General features: G+C 35.6%; 1 protein-coding gene across 8 annotated transcripts in view; it reads right to left on the bottom strand.

Moving 5' to 3' along the window:
- Window positions 1–18,353, bottom strand: part of LOC123551771 (protein FAM228B-like) — a 41,216-nt gene that overhangs the window by 13,143 nt on the left and 9,720 nt on the right. For 2 of the 8 annotated variants that reach the window (XM_053541312.1, XM_053541316.1), the window contains exons 1-8: window positions 13,153–13,268; window positions 12,797–12,956; window positions 7,655–7,819; window positions 6,446–6,481; window positions 2,415–2,492; window positions 1,846–2,043; window positions 981–1,061; window positions 580–687 (exon numbers count right to left, since the gene is read on the bottom strand). In XM_053541312.1, the coding sequence (XP_053397287.1) occupies window positions 580–687; window positions 981–1,061; window positions 1,846–2,043; window positions 2,415–2,492; window positions 6,446–6,481; window positions 7,655–7,819; window positions 12,797–12,904 (774 nt within the window). In that variant the 5' untranslated portion in view covers window positions 12,905–12,956; window positions 13,153–13,268. Of the gene's footprint in view, window positions 1–579; window positions 688–980; window positions 1,062–1,845; window positions 2,044–2,414; window positions 2,493–6,445; window positions 6,482–7,654; window positions 7,820–12,796; window positions 12,957–13,152; window positions 13,269–18,353 lie in introns of those variants that run through there. The other 6 variants (XM_045340946.2, XM_045340952.2, XM_053541313.1 and 3 more) reach the window with 5 other exon arrangements.

Here is an 18,353-nt window from a genome sequence, read left to right as displayed (position 1 = left end):
ATAGAAATTTAGCAGGGTAAAGGTTAAAGAAAATTCCAAAAGATATTTTAGATTACTATGAAAGCATTAACTTTCATGGGGGACTTATTTTCAGGGATTTTGTGGTTGAGTCTGCTAAATGTCTATAATGAACTTGTCCATCTTTCAATTTGGAAAATACCATTATCTGTTAATAGGGGTGCATACAAAAAAGGATACTGACTGAATGACGAACAGTGCAGATCATGATCAGACTGCACAGATGTGCAGGCTGATCATGATCTGCACTGGTCACAAAGGCAGAATCAATTGTGTCCAGCATAATAAGAGTTAAGTCCCAATGGACAAGCAAAATTTTATTTATTTTATCTTCAAAATTTAAAATCCATGAACTCAAATACCTCCAAAATGGCTGCTTTTACCAAAACCATGAAATTTTATGCCCACAAAATTAAATGATTTTACAATGTTTAGTAAAGTTCAAATCTAAAAGAAATTTCTGTAAAAATGATAGACCCGAAGCTCCAACTGATCTTCCGAGCAAGTTCTGACTGTATAAAATAAATAACACCGTAAAAAGTAACTCTAGCTTTAACATACTGTTGTTTTAATAAACTTATCCATCTTTTGTATCTCCTTTTTAAAGAGCTTTTCCTCCTTTTTCTGTGATGCTTTACATTTATCTACCTCTGCAGAATTTTTTTCATCCTCAAATACAAAAGTCAGTTCAATGAGCAAAAATCTAGTATACACAATTTATGGTGCATGAAGAACTAATGTCCAATTATTTAAGTACTTTAAAGCAGGTTACTTTAAAAAATCCAAAAAGTATTGCAATTATTTTGGTGAAATTAGGAAATGTGCAATGAAATGTGCATCGAGACCACTAAATGTATAACAGGCCTATCTACACTGTGTTATATTTTAACAATGTAAGATAGATCAGTATTACATTTAGTTGCTTTTTTTCATTAATAATTGAATTTTAAGTAGACAAGTACCTTTATTGGAGCAGGTCTGTGTCCGTTGAGAGCCATGGCATAATATTCCTCGGGATCGATTGTGTCCAAGAAGACATGTCCCTGTAAACCAACATAATGATCAGCATCGTTAAAATATCTTTTCTGTAAAATGGTTCGAACAAATAAAATGCTTTGTATGATTAATATCAGTGAAAATTTACGGTGGAAATATAAAAATTCTGGATATTATCGTGTATTACTGAAAGAAGCTCTGTGTAATACGAATATACATTTTTTGGTGTTAAAAATTTACCATAAAACTGGATTTAATAATGTAGGTAAGGTATTTTGCTATCAGCTTAAAGGACAAAGACATAAAATGGTCATATTTTAATCAAGTATAAAATCAACTGACATAGAATCAGTCATATAATCAACCATCATTTATACAAAGTAAAGTAAAAGTTAAGTGTTTGTTTATTATAGTGTCACCCCTACTAAAAAGGGCCAGCCATGTTGGCTTATGAGACACCTACATACATTGAACAGCATTACTTCCCGATTACTATTTCTTAATGCCAGGCACCAGGCAGGTAGGCAATCAGTAACCATTATTTAACTAGCTGGCGGCTCACAAACTGGTCTCTCTTCAGTAACAAGACCCACCTCTGAGTCAGGGCTCCTGATTGCGGGGCAGGTGCCGTATCCATTAGGCCACCGCAGCTTGGTATACACCTAAACTTCTGTGTAACATTACAGCAATGAAATGCTTGTTTACTGCGACAACAAGTGCAGAGTAAAGCATTATCAGTATTCCGCATGCTAAAAAAATAAACAGCTTAATACATATTCCTCTGTGTCTTTTTCGACCATATAAGTAATGCCAATGATAACAGAAACAGACCTTTGCATTTGTAAATTCTAGGTATTGTCTGTGAAGCTCTCGTTTCCTTCTGTCCACTTCCGGCCAATCATTGCTGTCCATTGCCTCGATAATCTTCTTTCGTAGCGGCTTGTACACTCTCTCACTCCAATTCTTGTGCAATACTTCTTTCTTTCTCAAATCTGTCACATCTCGTCGAGTTATATAATCCTCAACATCCTGTGGTAAAAATACAGAGTTTGGAGGACTTTTTTTACTAAAACACCTGAAAACTGTGTGAGTTTATTTCTTTTTAAGACATTAAAGCAAGAACTGGGAATTCAAAGATACTATAGGAAAGACAGGATGGCATGTGCTTTAGAAATAACACTTGTATAATTAACTTTAAAACACCAGTTGCTAGAAGTTACAAGCAGAGGAGCAAAATTCTTACAGAATTATATTGTGCTCAGAAAGGTGTACCAAACTCTCCAGGATAACTTCATTACAGTTCTCAATAAAAGTCTAATAACAACTTTCCTGATGGAAAATTAATAATATATATTGCTACTTAATACTCCGTCACATTGGTATTTTGAATCTAATCTAACCTTCACAAATGTATTTTCTGTCTGCAGTAAAGGACTGTACAATTGTCGGGCAGCCTTGGATTCTAGATCAGACTTTTCCTGGAAACAAACAAAGAATTATAACGTGTGAATGTACACTTTGTTATAAGTTAATGCTAAAAATATATGATCCCCTGCTTTCAGTTGGCCCAAAATCTGTAAATATTATCACCGGCAGTGTGTAGGAAAGTTCTTGTTTTGTGTTATGTTATATGAAATTGCTGTGACATATGAGCCGTGCCATGAGAAAACCAACATAGTGGGTTTGCGACCAGCATGGATCCAGACCAGCCTGCGCATCCGCGCAGTCTGGTCAGGATCCATGCTGTTCGCTAATGGTTTCTCTAATTGCAGTAGGCTTTAAAAGCGAACAGCATGGATCCTGACCAGACTGCACGGATGCGCAGGCTGGTCTGGATCCATGCTGGTCGCACACCCACTATGTTAGTTTTCTCATGGCGTGGCTCATATTGTAAATAATTACCACTATTTGATGGTATAGTCATTACTCCTACCAAAGAAACAATTGCAGATTCTAAATATAATGTGATAGAAAATATCAACTCACTAGCTGGCACCTCCTACTATTGTTTATATGGCCATTAAGAAAAAATGATTCTATTAATTTCATAAAGACATTGACAACATTACATCCGTACCAGTGTAGTTAACAACAGATGTCTATTTGAACAGACCAAACTGAAACATTGACAATAGTCAAATAGTCTACTTACCTGGAAAAATATAATTGTGCGCTTATATGTCATACATTAATTTTTGAAAATCACTGCATAAAATCATCTATACAAAGTCCAAAAATAAAATGCCAACAATTTTAATGCTGAGACCTATTAAATTTTGTGTACATGTATAATATACAGTCGAACCTCAATGTGCTAAGTCCATCTAAAAACAAAAGTACCGCTTGCAGGTGCCATATCGCTTGTCTGCAAGTGCTGGACAACATGTAAGAAAAAAGTTGCAGATTTTCAAAGTACATAAACAGCCATAATTCTGACAAAATTCAGGCTTGAGTTATGATTCTTGGTTTTACTTACTCATCTAATGATGATTAACAAGTGTGGAAAATTATAAAGCTGTAGCTCTTATAGTTTTTCGGAAAAAGTGGACCCTATATACAAAAATCTCAACCAAGAAATTCAAATTTTCCAAGTACAAGAGGTCCATAATTCTTAGAAAATGCATATCAGAGTCATGGTTCTTGGCCTACATAGTCAACTAATGATGACAAACAAGTGTACAAAGTCTCAAAGCTGTAGCTCGTATAGTTTTTGAGATAAAGGTTGACCTAAACGAAAAATTTAACCAACACTGACACCGACACCAACAATCAAGTGACGACAATACCTCGCAGATTTTATCAAAAAATCAGACGAGCTGATAAAAGTCACTACTGTAAAACCTGCTTATAAAAAAAACAAATGGCAAAAGATTATAAATAAATATAAATAACATATATATGAACATAAACTATTTACATTTAAAAGCTATATGTTAACAAGAACTGTTATTAAATGTCACATGTTTGATTTTTAATGAAAATTGCATCAATGACACACACAACATGCAATTAAAATAATGAATAATCATTATCAAAAGGCACAAACAACATGCATAATTTGAGCCACACCATGAGAAAACCAACATAGTGCATTTGCAACCAGCATGGATCCAGACCAGCCTGCGCATCCGCGCAGTCTTGTTAAGGATCCATGCTGTTCACTAACTGTTTCTTCAATTGTAATTGGCTTTGAAAGCGAACAGTATAGATCCTGACCAGACTGCGTGGATGCGCAGGCAGGTCTGGATCCATGCTGGTCACAAACGCACTATGTTGGTTTTCTCTTGGTGTGGCTCATTTGGTCAATTTGTGAATCTGCAAATAAGGATGGATAAGCATTAACAAAATTTAATACTATTTTAATATAATTGTTGACATATTAAAAGGACTAAATTTCTGTAAACAATACCTGGGCCTGTATTAGCACATGTTTAGAAATTTTGAGTCAAAAACAATAGCCAAACTTTTTCTTTGCTATGACCTTGTGTTTGCACATGCACAAGAATTCTACTGAAAATCAGCAGAAACAGACATATTTTTATATGTTCATATTTCTACAATTTTTTGTATTATTGCTGCCTTATAAAAATAAACGAATGCAAAAGATGTTGTTGTTATAACCTGATGTTGATGGATACAGACCCAGTATGTTCTTTCCTATCTAAAATTTTACCTCACCTTTATCAATGGCTGAAATGTTTGTAACAACAAAGTTACAGTACATAACTGAAACATGCAATGCATTCTTGACAAATCTGCACTAACAATTTCATGTTAGAATTCAAGTTTAACATATAATGACATTGTGTGAGAGAATTTCACAATAATGTTACAATATAATAAATAATAATATTCATATTGGGCAGATCCAGGCTGAACTGTTGTAGGAGAGATTTCTGCATAAGCCATGTTCCCAGAATTTTTTGGAAGTTCAACCTTTAGTCTGCTCGCGGCAAGTGGTTTTGCCTTTGTGACCTGTGCAGACCAAGATCAGCCTGCACATCCATGCAGGCTGATGATGGTTTGCACTGTTTGCTATTCAGTTAGTAAGTTTTGAATGAACTCCCCTTTGAATAAAAAGTAATACTGCAGAAATTGAATAATGGACCAGTCCATTTTAGAAATTTAGGAAGCTAGTGGTTAAATGTTGTTTTTTAATTCCTCGTAGCCTGGATCTGTCAATATCTTGCCATAAGATCGTACACGATGAAGAAACCACACCTCTTGCTCAGGTTGTCGCAACAGGACAGCTAGAAAAAGATGGGGAGACATGTTGAAAGAGTGAAAGAATTATAGACTAAGGAGAGCACTTTACAAATATTATGTATTCAAGAGAGTAAAACCAGTGCCATAGAGTTAGTTAAACCGTCTCCAAACTATACTTTCAGAGTTATTGCTTTGGAATATAGAAGGTGAATTTAATGATGAAACTGAAGAGCTGTCAGTGGACAGCGTGCTTGACTATTCTCAGTGCTTGACAGTATCATATAAGCTATGAGTATAACTTTAACATTACAATAAGCATATTCTAAGTCGAAAAGGGGCCATAATTCAGTCAAAATGCTTGATAGAGTTGTCTGCTCCTGTTTACAGACTGGGGTCATGATGGTTAACAAGTATGCAAAATATGAAAGCAATCTCTCAATGGACTTTGAAAATATTTGGGGTGGTACGCAAACTTTAACATTAAAATAAGCATATTCCAAGTCGAAAAGGGGCCATAATTCAGTCAAAATGCTTGATAGAGTTGTCTGCTCCTGTTTACAGACTGGGGTCATGATGGTTAACAAGTATGCAAAATATGAAAGCAATATCTCAATGGACTTTGAAAATATTTGGGGTGGTACGCAAACTTTAATATAGTTATTCTAGGTTGAAAAAGGGGCCATAATTCAGTAAAAATGCATGAAAGAGTTGCCTCCTCCTTTTTACAGACTGGGGTCATGATGGTAAACAAGTATGCAAAATATCAAAGCAATATCTCAATGGACTTTGAAAATATTTTGGGTGGCACGCAAACTTTAACATTTGTGTGATGCTCACGCTAACGCTAATGCCAATGCCGGGGTGAGTAGGATAGCTCCCCTATTAATCGAATAGTCAAGCTAAAAATGACTGAAAGAAAGTACAGCATTGAACCCAGTAAAGTTTTTATAACAGATGACAGTATGACAAGCATGAAAGCACATTTTTAAACTGATTTAGAAATTTATTTGTTCTGTCTTTGCTAAACTATGTCTTTACATTAACGTTCAGATGAGTTCACTAAAAACCAAAAAAAAAAGAAAATATTACATATATTGTAAATATTTACGACCTTATGATACCCTGACATTATTTAGTATCATCTGATCTTGTCAGGCAATAAGAATATCCTGCATTCAATTAAAAATGTGCTTTCTTAAAGTGCAACTCAGATTTATGTTGCTACCTCAAACTGATTTGTTATGGTGAATGGCACAACTATCTGAAAAACATGAAGAAAATAAATACAAACTGCTCCATCACCTGTAACTTAACAATTTCCAATCCAAGTAAAGTTTGAAAAACATACTACAAAGAAATTTATTTCAAATCCTAAGATAAGTTAACATGACTATACCTGTCACTTCAGTTCCAGGAAAGGCAAGACCATAACTACACTAGAATGCTTTAATAATATACTAGTAAGTCAAGAGATTCATGACCTTGACATATACTTGAGCTCCCTCCAGCAAGGTCCACAAGGCTTTCAAATTAAAATCATTATTTTTTCCCCCTTAAATATTCTTCAAATGACTTTTCTTTTACATCTCAAGATGTTCAGCATTCTTTCTTTTAACCTTTAGCCTGCTGCCGCCAACTGATTCTGCCTTTGTGACCAGTGCAGACCAAGATCAGCCTACATGGTTCATGGTCTGCACTGTTCACTATTCAGTCAGTAAATTTTCACTGAACACCCCTTTGAATAGTAAGTGGTATTGCCCAAACTGAATGATGGACCAGTCCATTTTAGAAAATTAGCAGGGTAAAGGTTAAATAATATACGTCAAGAGATTCATGACCTTGACATATATTTGCGCTCCCGCCAGCAAGATCCACACAAGGCTTTCAATTTAAAGCATTGAATTGTTTCCCTTAAACATTCTGTAACTGACTTTTCTTTTACATCTTCAGCATTCTTTCTTTTAAAACTATGCTACAAGCTACAACCCTGACAGAAAAAAAATCCTAACCCCATTTCTACTTGATGCCTTCTTACTTGTTCTGGACATGAAATTGGAAACTCAGACGCAACCAAGTATGGACTCTGTCCAGCATTCTGAATTTCTGCTCTTGATGAAGATATGTCCTAATTTATGTAAGAGAAATTTCTTACGAAATATTCATAATTACAAAGATTCAAAAAATAAAATCTTAAGATGAAAAATATGTCTTCTTGAAATCATCATGAAAAATCAGTTGATTTGTGCAATGTTAAACCAGACCCTTTGCATGACTTTTACAACAATATCTTAATTATATATCTGTAATATATATCTGTTTATCTTATTTTTCAAACTTTGCAAACATTCAGAAAGAAACAAAACACTTCAAAGCAAATTGCAGGGTAAAAAACTCTGTTCCAGTCCTCACTTTTTTAAGCACAATTTTTTCATACCTGCAGTGTTTTCACTGTCTTGTCATTCAACCAATGTTGAACTCTCATGGTTTGACCAATGAGACTGCTGGTATCCATGTTCCTTGATGAGCTTCTTGAAGGAGTTGGTGTCGTGTTAGGTCGAGGCATCCTCCTTCTTCTTGCTGAATTTTGCTTTGACATCATCTATAAATAAATACAAATAACCATAGTTAACATTTTACTAAATCTAAATGTCACATAAAATAACATAGGCGTAGGAGCAGGGGGGGGCCAGCGGGGGCCAGGCCCCCCCAAAGCTAGGAGAGGGGGGGCAAAAGTATAGTTTGGCCCCCCGAATATTTTGGAAAAGAGATATAAATTGCAGTCTAATATAACATTTACTTAGCATCATATAATTCTTTTCAACCTGATTTCTGATTTGCATTTGGCCTTCCCTTGTATTCTGACTAAAAATGTATCTTTCCGTAGTGTGAGTACTGAAATCTGTACGCGCCACGCCAAGAATTGTTTACATTTTATAAAAATAATATATCATTGAGCGCAATCACTACAGTTCCGGTTTGAGCGTCTGCAAAATCAATGTAGGCCTAACTATTAAGCCTGTTTACGCATGTAAACGTTATGTATTTTTTTGTTTTTCATTGTCCATTCAAGGGAAATGATATTTCCACAACTTTATACCACAATTAGACAAATGCAGTGCTAATTGATTGTATGTCCAGGGCTTCAACAGAAGAATGTAAAAAATGCCACACTTAATTAGAACAATCAATGATTGCTAAAACATAAAGGTTTGAGGGGCCTATGCCCCAATTAATCCCTGTACAAGGCTTTGAGTCTTTGTCACGAATAATGCACCGAGGATACCTTGCCGCTAACCCCCCCCCCCACAAACCGCCGGTCGAAAAGGTTTGGCCCCCCCAAAGTTAAACTCGCTCCTACGCCCATGAATAATGTCCCAAAAAAAAATCTATGTTTCTGGCAACTAGACCCTACTTAGAAATACCAGTGCCCCTAGAGTTTTTTATGAAATTTGATTTATGTTCCTATGATCCTGCAATAATATGCAGCAGGGATTACAGATATATTTAAAAATATGAAGCTGTCGATCACATCCTCAACTAGTTTCACTGTTTTGGGTGTACCAAAATACACTGAATCCTTGTAGAATGAACTATTTTATCAGAAGCTTCCCATCCTGTTTCTATATATAGAATTTATCATTACTCCTGCTTTAAAAGAATCTGGGGTGGGTGTGATAACAGTTACTGTAGTAAAATAACCTCAGTCTCTACCGAGGATCAAACCCCAGACCTAGCCATCTGTAGGCACACTCTATTCACTTTGCAACTGGATTAACAACAAAGCTGCTGGAAGTGGCCTACATACGTAAAACCACTACACTCCTGTACTCTCTGACATTAAAGGGCTAGGCATCAACTGGACCTACTATCAGTTTCTAGCCCAAGGCTAGTCCAAATTATTGTACGCGAGTCGCGATATTGTGATAATTTTTGCACATGTATGTCAATATCTCTCCTCCATGTACAACATTGGAAGGACCTTTTATGTGGTGAACCTTCCGCAATGATTCTATGCGGCGATTTTTAAATCGCATTTTAACTATTAAAAAACAAAAATTTTAGTGAAATTTTAAAATACCTGGAAAAAATATCCATTTTTTCCTTCCATTCAATTTATGTTTATGTGAATAAACGTCAAAATACAAGTTTGTCACCAATTTAAACATGGCACCCTAAAGTTTACACTCATTATACACGGCTCCGCTTCGCGTTACGTGAGGAGTGTAATGGCGGACATGTAAATATGTAGTTATAGTGAAGTAGCCAAATGAAACATACAGTGTTAGGGGCTATATTAACGTGTTTCACTGTTATGTTTAAACCATAAAATAATTCAGTTTTATTTTGTTTTACCATTTCATTGTTAAGTATATTGCCTGATCGTGTTTTTACCACAGAAAAGGACTTTACTGGTTTTGATGTAAAGAGAGGGCTTCTGCCCAATCACGAAAATATCTCAGAATCAGTTCTGAAGTCAAATTATTTGGACTAGCCCGAGGCATCAATTAAACTTTCTATCACTTTCTAGTCTGAGGTATCAACTGAATCTACAGTCAGGTTCAAGTCTGAGGTATCAATTGAATCTACAATCAGTGTCTAGCCTCATCTAAATACATGAGTACATCAAACATCCTCGTAACCATTTAAGTAAAATACCTCAGTCTCTAGAGGACTGCACCCCGGATTTCGTGATCTGACACTCTAACCACGTCGCTGAAGGGTTAACCAACAGCAAGTTTGTTGGAAGTGGTGTATATACTACACATGAGGTAGCTGATTCCAAATTTGTAAGGTGGAAGAATTAATCATTTATGCTTCTTTCTCCTTGATTCGAGCCTCTTAAATCTTTTAGGGATGTGCATATTTTTGTAAAAATGTTCAGTTGAATAATTTTTGTTTGTTGTTACAAAAATATTTGATTTTAACAATGGACATTAAGAATTACAATGTTATCATCGTTTATATATGTACCTTTTTGCACGACACTGAAGGAGGTCAAACTCCACATTTTTTTAAAACTTTCTCATCGATTCGGGCCCTTTGTTTGCTAGGTCAGTAAGTTGCACAGTCTATTTCAATGAAGCAAATTTCTATCAACACTGAATTCTTGTTCACTCGTTACAACAGTCGAAATATGCTCAGGATGCTTTTAATTTGAAATATGGGCTCACAATATTACCCACTGTGTAATTTCCTTTTGAAATAAGCTATTTTCGATACAAAATGATAAAACAGGTATTTTATACTAAATTTTTCAGTGGTTTCATGACTACTATTTTCCAAGGCATTTTAAAATGTTAACAATACAAGTTTTTGATGGAAGAACATGCTACATGAGCATGAATTTAACTAAAGGAAGTGTCTAGGGGTATGGATCCGTACCTCTAGACAAGCCTGTTAGGGGTTTTCTAGGGGTATGGACCTCCGTTTTTCTAGAGATTAAGGGTCATTTACATTTCAAATTTTGTTGAAAATGATATAACTAATAACACCTTGTCAGAATTCACCTTAAACTTGGATCTGGATGGTTTACAGAACATCAATCATCCGATTTGTTACATTTTCTTTCGGAACTTAATAACTGAGGATCACCAAATAAATCACGAGGATTCGAACTGGCAGGAAAAAAAAGATATAAAGATTAAACAAAATAATGATAAATATATATGTTGGGAAATAACTATTTTTAATTGATAATTTACCCTAAGTTTATTTTTGTTTTTCACACATTCGGTAACCGTTGCGAGATACAAGGGAAGTTTTCGCAAACAATTTCTTTTGCTTAATTGATTATTACACAATCATTTCCGTGCCAATTGTCATTGTTAAATAACAAAATAAATAGGTACAGTGATAGTCGGAAATCGACAGTTGGGTGAAAGATGTAGATGTATTATTATGCCTATTTTATTTTATTATTTATTTATTTATCTATTTTTTGCTTAATTTCAAAGGGAATTCAGTTAAGGGATAGAGTCATTCATTAATCTAGTTGTTATCAGCAATTTCTTTGACAACAAAGTAATCGGCATGGAACAGTGTATTCATTTGGAGTTCCTCTGTCATTTAGGTTTTGAAAGAGAAAGTAAACAATCGGGTGAATGCTGGTATCTGTAAACAAATTAGATGCAAGTTTTATACATTAATTTAAGATATGTTTCAAATGTTTCGCAAACGTGAATTTTTGTTTAATACACAGTTGATGTTTTTTTTTTTTCGAGAAATTAAAAACATATCCCCACGACTTACGTTTTCGACGGACATACGTTTTCGACGATGTCAGTATTTCCGGTTAATTTGCATATCCCGCGCATGTCAAGTGGTGATCACGTGGTATGTTGGTAGAATAAACAAAGTTCTACACATGTCCACATTTTATAACTTAATCAAATAAAAATGGAAAGTAAAATGATAAATTAATATCAACATACCGTTTTATACATCTTTTATTTAATCCCAAAACTGGTACTTGAGTGGCACTCTCATTTAATCACTTAGAAGCATGAAATAGTTAAGATGTTCGTCTGCAGACACGGCCATCTTTGTGTTATTGGTCGTGTCATGCTTTTAAAAAACCTATACATCAGTAAAAATATCACGATCTGATTAGATGACTCCCTTGCAGAATAAATTAAGAACGTCAAGCCATTCTTTAAGATGTACTTACATTGCAAATGCTAATTGTTAACAATTCAGGCAGAAATTGATAAAAAAAATCCCATCTACAATGTTAAATGGGTGTTACTTAATAAATGTTATGGTTGGTGCAAAGATCTATATGAGTAACACGGAGCAGAGCCGATTTATGCAGGTGACCAAAGTTTAACAATCAATAATATTTAATAAATGCAAATTTGAATAGGACTTACCAATAACTCACTGAAAATATATTAAATACCGTTGAATACGGTCAAAACGTTGATAAAATGCATAACAATAACTGTTTCTCGTGATAGGTGATGCTTTGTACTAAATTCAATGTACGGTATAGATTTTTAGTGTGATTGGCGGGTACCGTCGAATACGTAAGTCGCAAAGTGCGCGCAGGTGCTTTCAACAACTTCCGTTTTTTCCGAATTGAACTTGCAAAAATCAGATTTCCGGATAAAAACCACACACAAAGTGAAGGTCTTGTATTGTTTTGTCGCTTGACAAGTAGGCAATTTAATTATTCTCCTTTCCTATTTTTGGCAATCGTATGATTCCTTGCGTCGTCGAAAACCGATGTCACGGGGATATACTTTGGCATTAAGTCTTAAATTATTTGTATCCATTTATAGCATTATCAGAACATGAATATGAATACTGGTTAAGTCTTACTTGTTATTTCATTTTCAATGAAATCTGAGAAATAAATAACCCCAAATCTCTAGAAAAAGGAGGTCCGTACCCCTAGACACTTCCTTAACTAAAACACATGGGCTTGAATCGATAAGAAAGCACAAATCGACGAGAAACAGGCATATTCCCACATACTGATTTGTGTTCTTTAGCAGTTTGAAACTATTGGCACACTTGAATTTTAGCACAATAACAATAATAAACATACACTTTCCAAATTGAAGAAGATAGTTACCAGTGTTCTTATTTTATCATTGTCATCAACACCCAGACTCTCGATCATGACATTGTCATGGACGTGGACTTGCCCACCAGTCTCTTTTCGGCACAGCATTGATGTCATGGTTGCTTCTGTCACCGCCCTACGGCGGTCCCTTCGAAATTATTCACTGCACCTTAAAAGATACCGATTAAATTAATTTGGCATCAAAACATCCAGGTGGTCGCCATTTTTAAACAATGTGACGTCACATAGAGATAGCCCGTAAACTTGCACGAGCTAAAAACAAGAATACATTTCATTATTCAAATCGCAGTTTTGTAGAATAAATGAAGGAAATTTAATCTTGCAGCACAATAACGAAAGATTACCTGTAGAATTAAAAATAATGCTGAAATAGCCCTAAAGAATGTTTACGTTTCCTTGACGATACTGAAGCTAAAATCTACTTCCGGGTAAGGGAGGGAACTCTACTCGACAAAACAAGGCAGTACTTGTTGATTGTTTACCTGTCTTCAAATCACTGATATACTGTAAGTAACAATAAGACAGCCTAAATGCTGCCTAATTCGTCTATGACAAAGTTGCTAACTTTTGCCTTATGTCTCGTTTATTAGCGATCAGCAATTCTGTGTCTCAAACTGAGGGCCTCAGTGAGGCACTATCCTCAGTTGGCTTATAGGGATGACTTATTTTATGATGATCATCTGATATTTTATAGTTGTCATCCCTCTAACTTAAGCCATGACAGGATGCTGTCCCGAAACAGCCTATCATTTGGACTACGGTAATCTTGATAATGACTATGTGTTCACCAATCTGTGCATGAGTTTGTTTGTGAAAGATGAAGATTCAGTTTTCCAGAGGGTAGACACATGATTATCGCATTAAATACAGACAAATGGTTAAAATCCCAAATAGAACTAAGATATTAGACAGTGCTGGGAGGAAAACCTAATCATAATTCATTTGAGATACGGCCTACTGTCAGCTTGAACTTGAAGATGTTATCATCTTTCTAGCATTTCAGTTATAAGGTTGAAGATGTTGATGATTCATTTCATTTGTTATTTTCAAGTCTCCTGTTCATGATGTTGATACCGAATTTTTCCATAATATTCTTTCAAAACTTCAGGTGCTTATCCAGGACATTGGGTTGTCAGGAGTAATGTGTGAATTTTGGTACTTTTAAAGGTTATTAAAGTGTGATGTAACCATGGAATTGTATGTTCACCCCATGCAGTTATTTAAAATAACTTTATAAATGAAGACATGTGAGTGAAGCAAGCTAACATTTTCTGGGCTAAAGTGTTTGCTTGTTACCTTGGGTACATGTAGTTGTAATGTAATTCAGATTTGTGAGCAAAATAAAATTATATGTTTTTAGCTCATTTGATTTTTTGAAAAAAAAGATGAGTTATTGTCATCACTTGATTGACGTCAGCATCTGCATCGGCATATACCTGGTTTAGTTTTATGTTTAGGTCAACTTTTCTCCTAAACTATCAAAGCTATTGCTTTACAACTTGCAACACTTGTTCACCATCAACAGCAAGAACCATAACACCATCATGCTTTTTGCAAGAATTATGGCCCCTTCTGGACCTAGAAAATATCAGATTTCTTGGTTAAGTTTTATGTTTAGGTCGACTTTTCTCCTAAACTATCAAAGCTTGCAACACTCACTTGTTCACCATCAGTAGCTGACTCTGTACTGCAAGATACTAAACTCCATCCTGCTTTTTGCAATAATTATGGCCCCTTTTGGACTTAGAAAATCAGATAAATTGGTTAAGTTTTGTGTTTAGGTCAACTTTTCTCCTAAACTATCAAAGCTATATTGCTTTAAAACTTGCAACACTTAAGTTCACCATCAATAGCTGACTCTGTATGGCAAGAAACTTAACTCCATCCTGCTTTTTGCAAGAATTATGGCCTCTTTTGGACTTAGAAAATATCGGATTTCTTGGTTAAGTTCAACGTTTAGGTCAACTATTCTCCTTAACAGTCAAAGCTATTGCTTTAAAACTTGGAGCAGTTATTTGCCATTAAAAGCTGACTCTGCACAGCAAGAACCACAACTCTGCATTGCTTTTTGCAAGAATTATGGCCCCTTTTGGACTTAGAAAATCATGGATATGACAATATTTCTATTACACAGAGACAAAAAAATCAGATTCATTAGTGTCTGCATATGCAAGGCGGTACTCTTGTTTTAAGTTTTCAACAAGGCAGTCTGAATGACAGCTAAATCCCCCGCCACTGCTATGGATAGTGAAAGTGTAAAACCTTTGATTTTAGCTGTGACCTTGACCTTGAACTGACATGGCTGACTCATGAATTCTGCACAACGTCTTGATGAGGTGATCATTTGACCAAAGTTTCATGAAAATCCTTCAAGGGGTTTAGGAGATACAGAGCTGAAACCTTTGACCTTCAGTTGTGACTTTGACCTTGAGTTGACATGGCTGACTCATGAGTTCTTGATGAGGTGATCATTTGACCCAAGTTTGATGAAAATCCTTCAAGGGGTTAAGGAGATACAGAGTGGACACCAAATGGAAGGCTCAAACCTTCGACCCTTAGTTGTGACCTTGACCTTGAGCTGGCATGGTTGACTCATAATTTCTGCACATCGTACTGATGAGGTAATCATTTGACCCAAGTTTTATAAAATTCCTTCAAGGGGTTTAGGAGATATAGAGCGGACACGAAATGGAAGGCTCAAACCTTTGACCTTCAGTTGTGACCTTGACCTTGAGCCGACATGGCTGACTCATAAGTTCTGCACATCGCCTTGATGAGGTGATCGTTTGACCCAAGTTTGATGAAAATCCTTCAAGGGGTTTAGGAGATATAGAGCGGACACAAAATGGAAGGCTCAAACCTTTGACCCTAAGTTGTGACCTTGACCCGGCATGACTGACTCATGGGTTCTGCACATCGTCTTGATGAGGTGATCATTTGACCCAAGTTTTATAAAATTCCTTCAAGGGGTTTAAGAGATATAGAGCGGACACAAAATGGAAGGCTCAAACCTTTGACCTGAGTTGTGACCTTGACCTTGAGCCGGCATGGCTGACTCATGGGTTCTGCACATCGTCTTGATGAGGTGATCATTTGACCCAAGTTTTATAAAATTCCTTCAAGGGGTTTAGGAGATATAGAGCGGACACAAAATGGCAGGTTCAAACCTTTGACCTTGAGTTGTGACCTTGACCTTGAACCAACAAGGCTGGCTCATGGGTTCTGCACATCGTCTTGATGAGGTGATCATTTGACCCAAATGAAAATCCTTCAAGGGGTTTAGGAGATATGGACCGGACACGATTTTGTTACGGACGGAAGGACGGAAAGACGGACGGAAGGACGGACGGACGGAAGGACGGACGCAGACCATTCCTATAATCCCTCCGCCACGGCGGGGGATTAAATTAACAAAAGATGAAATGTGAGGGAAGCTAGAAAAATATTTTACAATTTATTTTCACCTTAAATCTTGCAAGCATTTCCAATATGCATCAATTGGAATATTGCACTTAATAATGAACAAAAACTTTTTCATGCCCTTAATTTTTAAATATTTCCATCTGCACCTTGAACTAGTGATAGATGCCTTTAAATAATTCTTCAGTTAATAAAAGAAACAAGGTTAAACTACTGCTTTAGATAGATATTTGAAAATTATAATACAATAGTGTTTATATTCATATGATGTCTAAAGGAAAGTATGTTTATTAAATTTATACATATGCTAAAAATAACTCTGTTTGGTTGGACAACCAGGACAGGAAAATCAAATTTTATTTGTTAGACTTTAGACAAAATCCATTACTTGGTCAAAACCTGATTAACCATCTTTAATATGAAGAAAAGATGACTCTGAGATTTGCCCTACGGAATGACCTTCATTCCATGGTCCATATTCATCATTGCTAACCTTTAGCCTGCTGATGGCAAGTGGTTTTGCCTTTGCGACCAGAGCAGACCAAGATCTGTGCATGCTGATCATGGTCTGCACTGTTCGCTATTCAGTCAGTAAATTTTAATTGAACACCCCTTCAAATAATAAACTTTATGGTATTGCTCATATTGAATGATGGACCAGTCCATTTTAGAAATTTAGCAGGGTAGAGGTTAAATCTAAAACTTAGACAAAGACTCTAAAATGCAAAAATTACTTTTGACCAATATTTGTAAATCTTTTGTGGATTTAAAGCGGCATGCCTCCAGATCGTTCAACAACAAAAAAAATTATTTTTTTTTAGATATCTTGAAATAAATGCTATATTTCTTAAGAAGGCTTTAAAACTTAATTACTGACAAACTTTATGTTATGGAAACACGAGAATTTGCTGTTTTTTCTACTTTTTATGATGAAAATCGAAAAGCGTTTGTCACGCTTTTACTCCAGGTAAACTGTCTCGATTATAAATATTTATATTTTGAAGTCATTATTCACTACTTTAGCGATGACGGGAAAATGTCTTCTGCAGCGGCGGTCCGGGGTTTGATTCCCGACGCAGTCATCTTTTTTTCTTGATTAGGAATTTTTAGAATATTTTAGAAACAAAAATTCCAATTCTAATGTTCATAATATAACCAAAACTTCAATTTGAAAGAAAGATTATTTTTAGACAAATCTGGAGGCTTGCTGCTTTAATGGCATAACTGTAGCATATATACTACAGCAATAGCTAGGTAAAGTTTCAGATATCAGCTATATAGTGTCATTTCAAAGGAAATAACAGCAATTTAGAGATTTAAAGTCTACATGTCAAATTTAGACTTATAATATTGACCAATATGGGCATTATAGTACTGTGTTGTCATGAAGGGTCATGGCATTGATGTCTGGTTCAAACTTGCAGCCTCTGTAAGCCAACACCTGCATTAGCATACCACCACTGGGTTTATAACATAGTGATAAGTCTCACTATTGCTATTTATACATCTATTTTAGAAAAATAGGACAATATTATTATGTGATTGTGCCACATTCTGTCTGGTCGTCAATCATACTTTATATCCGGAATATAACTTAATAACCATTCTAGGTATTGACGTAAAACTTGGAATATAATGATGAAAAGGTATGCAGAGCGCAACAATCTGCGTTTCTCCCCTCCTTAATCCCCATGTTAATTCTAACACCCTTAGTATCCCGAGATCACCCACTGTCACACAAACACTTCACCGCCACCTGTTGCCACATCACACCCCCGTCACATGGATATATACACATGCATGCATGGCACGCACTCACACACACATGCACACACACACACATATACAGAGACGCACATTAATTTCTTTAAATTTTACTTCCTCCTACTTGGATCTAAAACTGCAGTCCAGCTTTGCCTAGCTGTTGTAGTAGCTTACAGTCAAATATTGTACACCTTTTAATCTTTAAAGTCTTTTATAATCCATTTATGCATCTAATTTGCAGTAGTATTGTTTTAAGAGATAAACATTTTATACAATGCCTTGGAAGCATGCCTACAATATAAGCTTAAATTAATCGTCTTAAATCAGAAATTACTATAGCAGGATAAAGAAACAAGGGATT

This window comes from Mercenaria mercenaria, chromosome 4 (assembly GCF_021730395.1).
Source record: "Mercenaria mercenaria strain notata chromosome 4, MADL_Memer_1, whole genome shotgun sequence".
Taxonomy (NCBI): domain Eukaryota; kingdom Metazoa; phylum Mollusca; class Bivalvia; order Venerida; family Veneridae; genus Mercenaria; species Mercenaria mercenaria.
The sequence above is the reverse complement of the archived record's forward strand: the minus strand, read 5'-3'. Positions and strand labels throughout refer to the sequence as shown.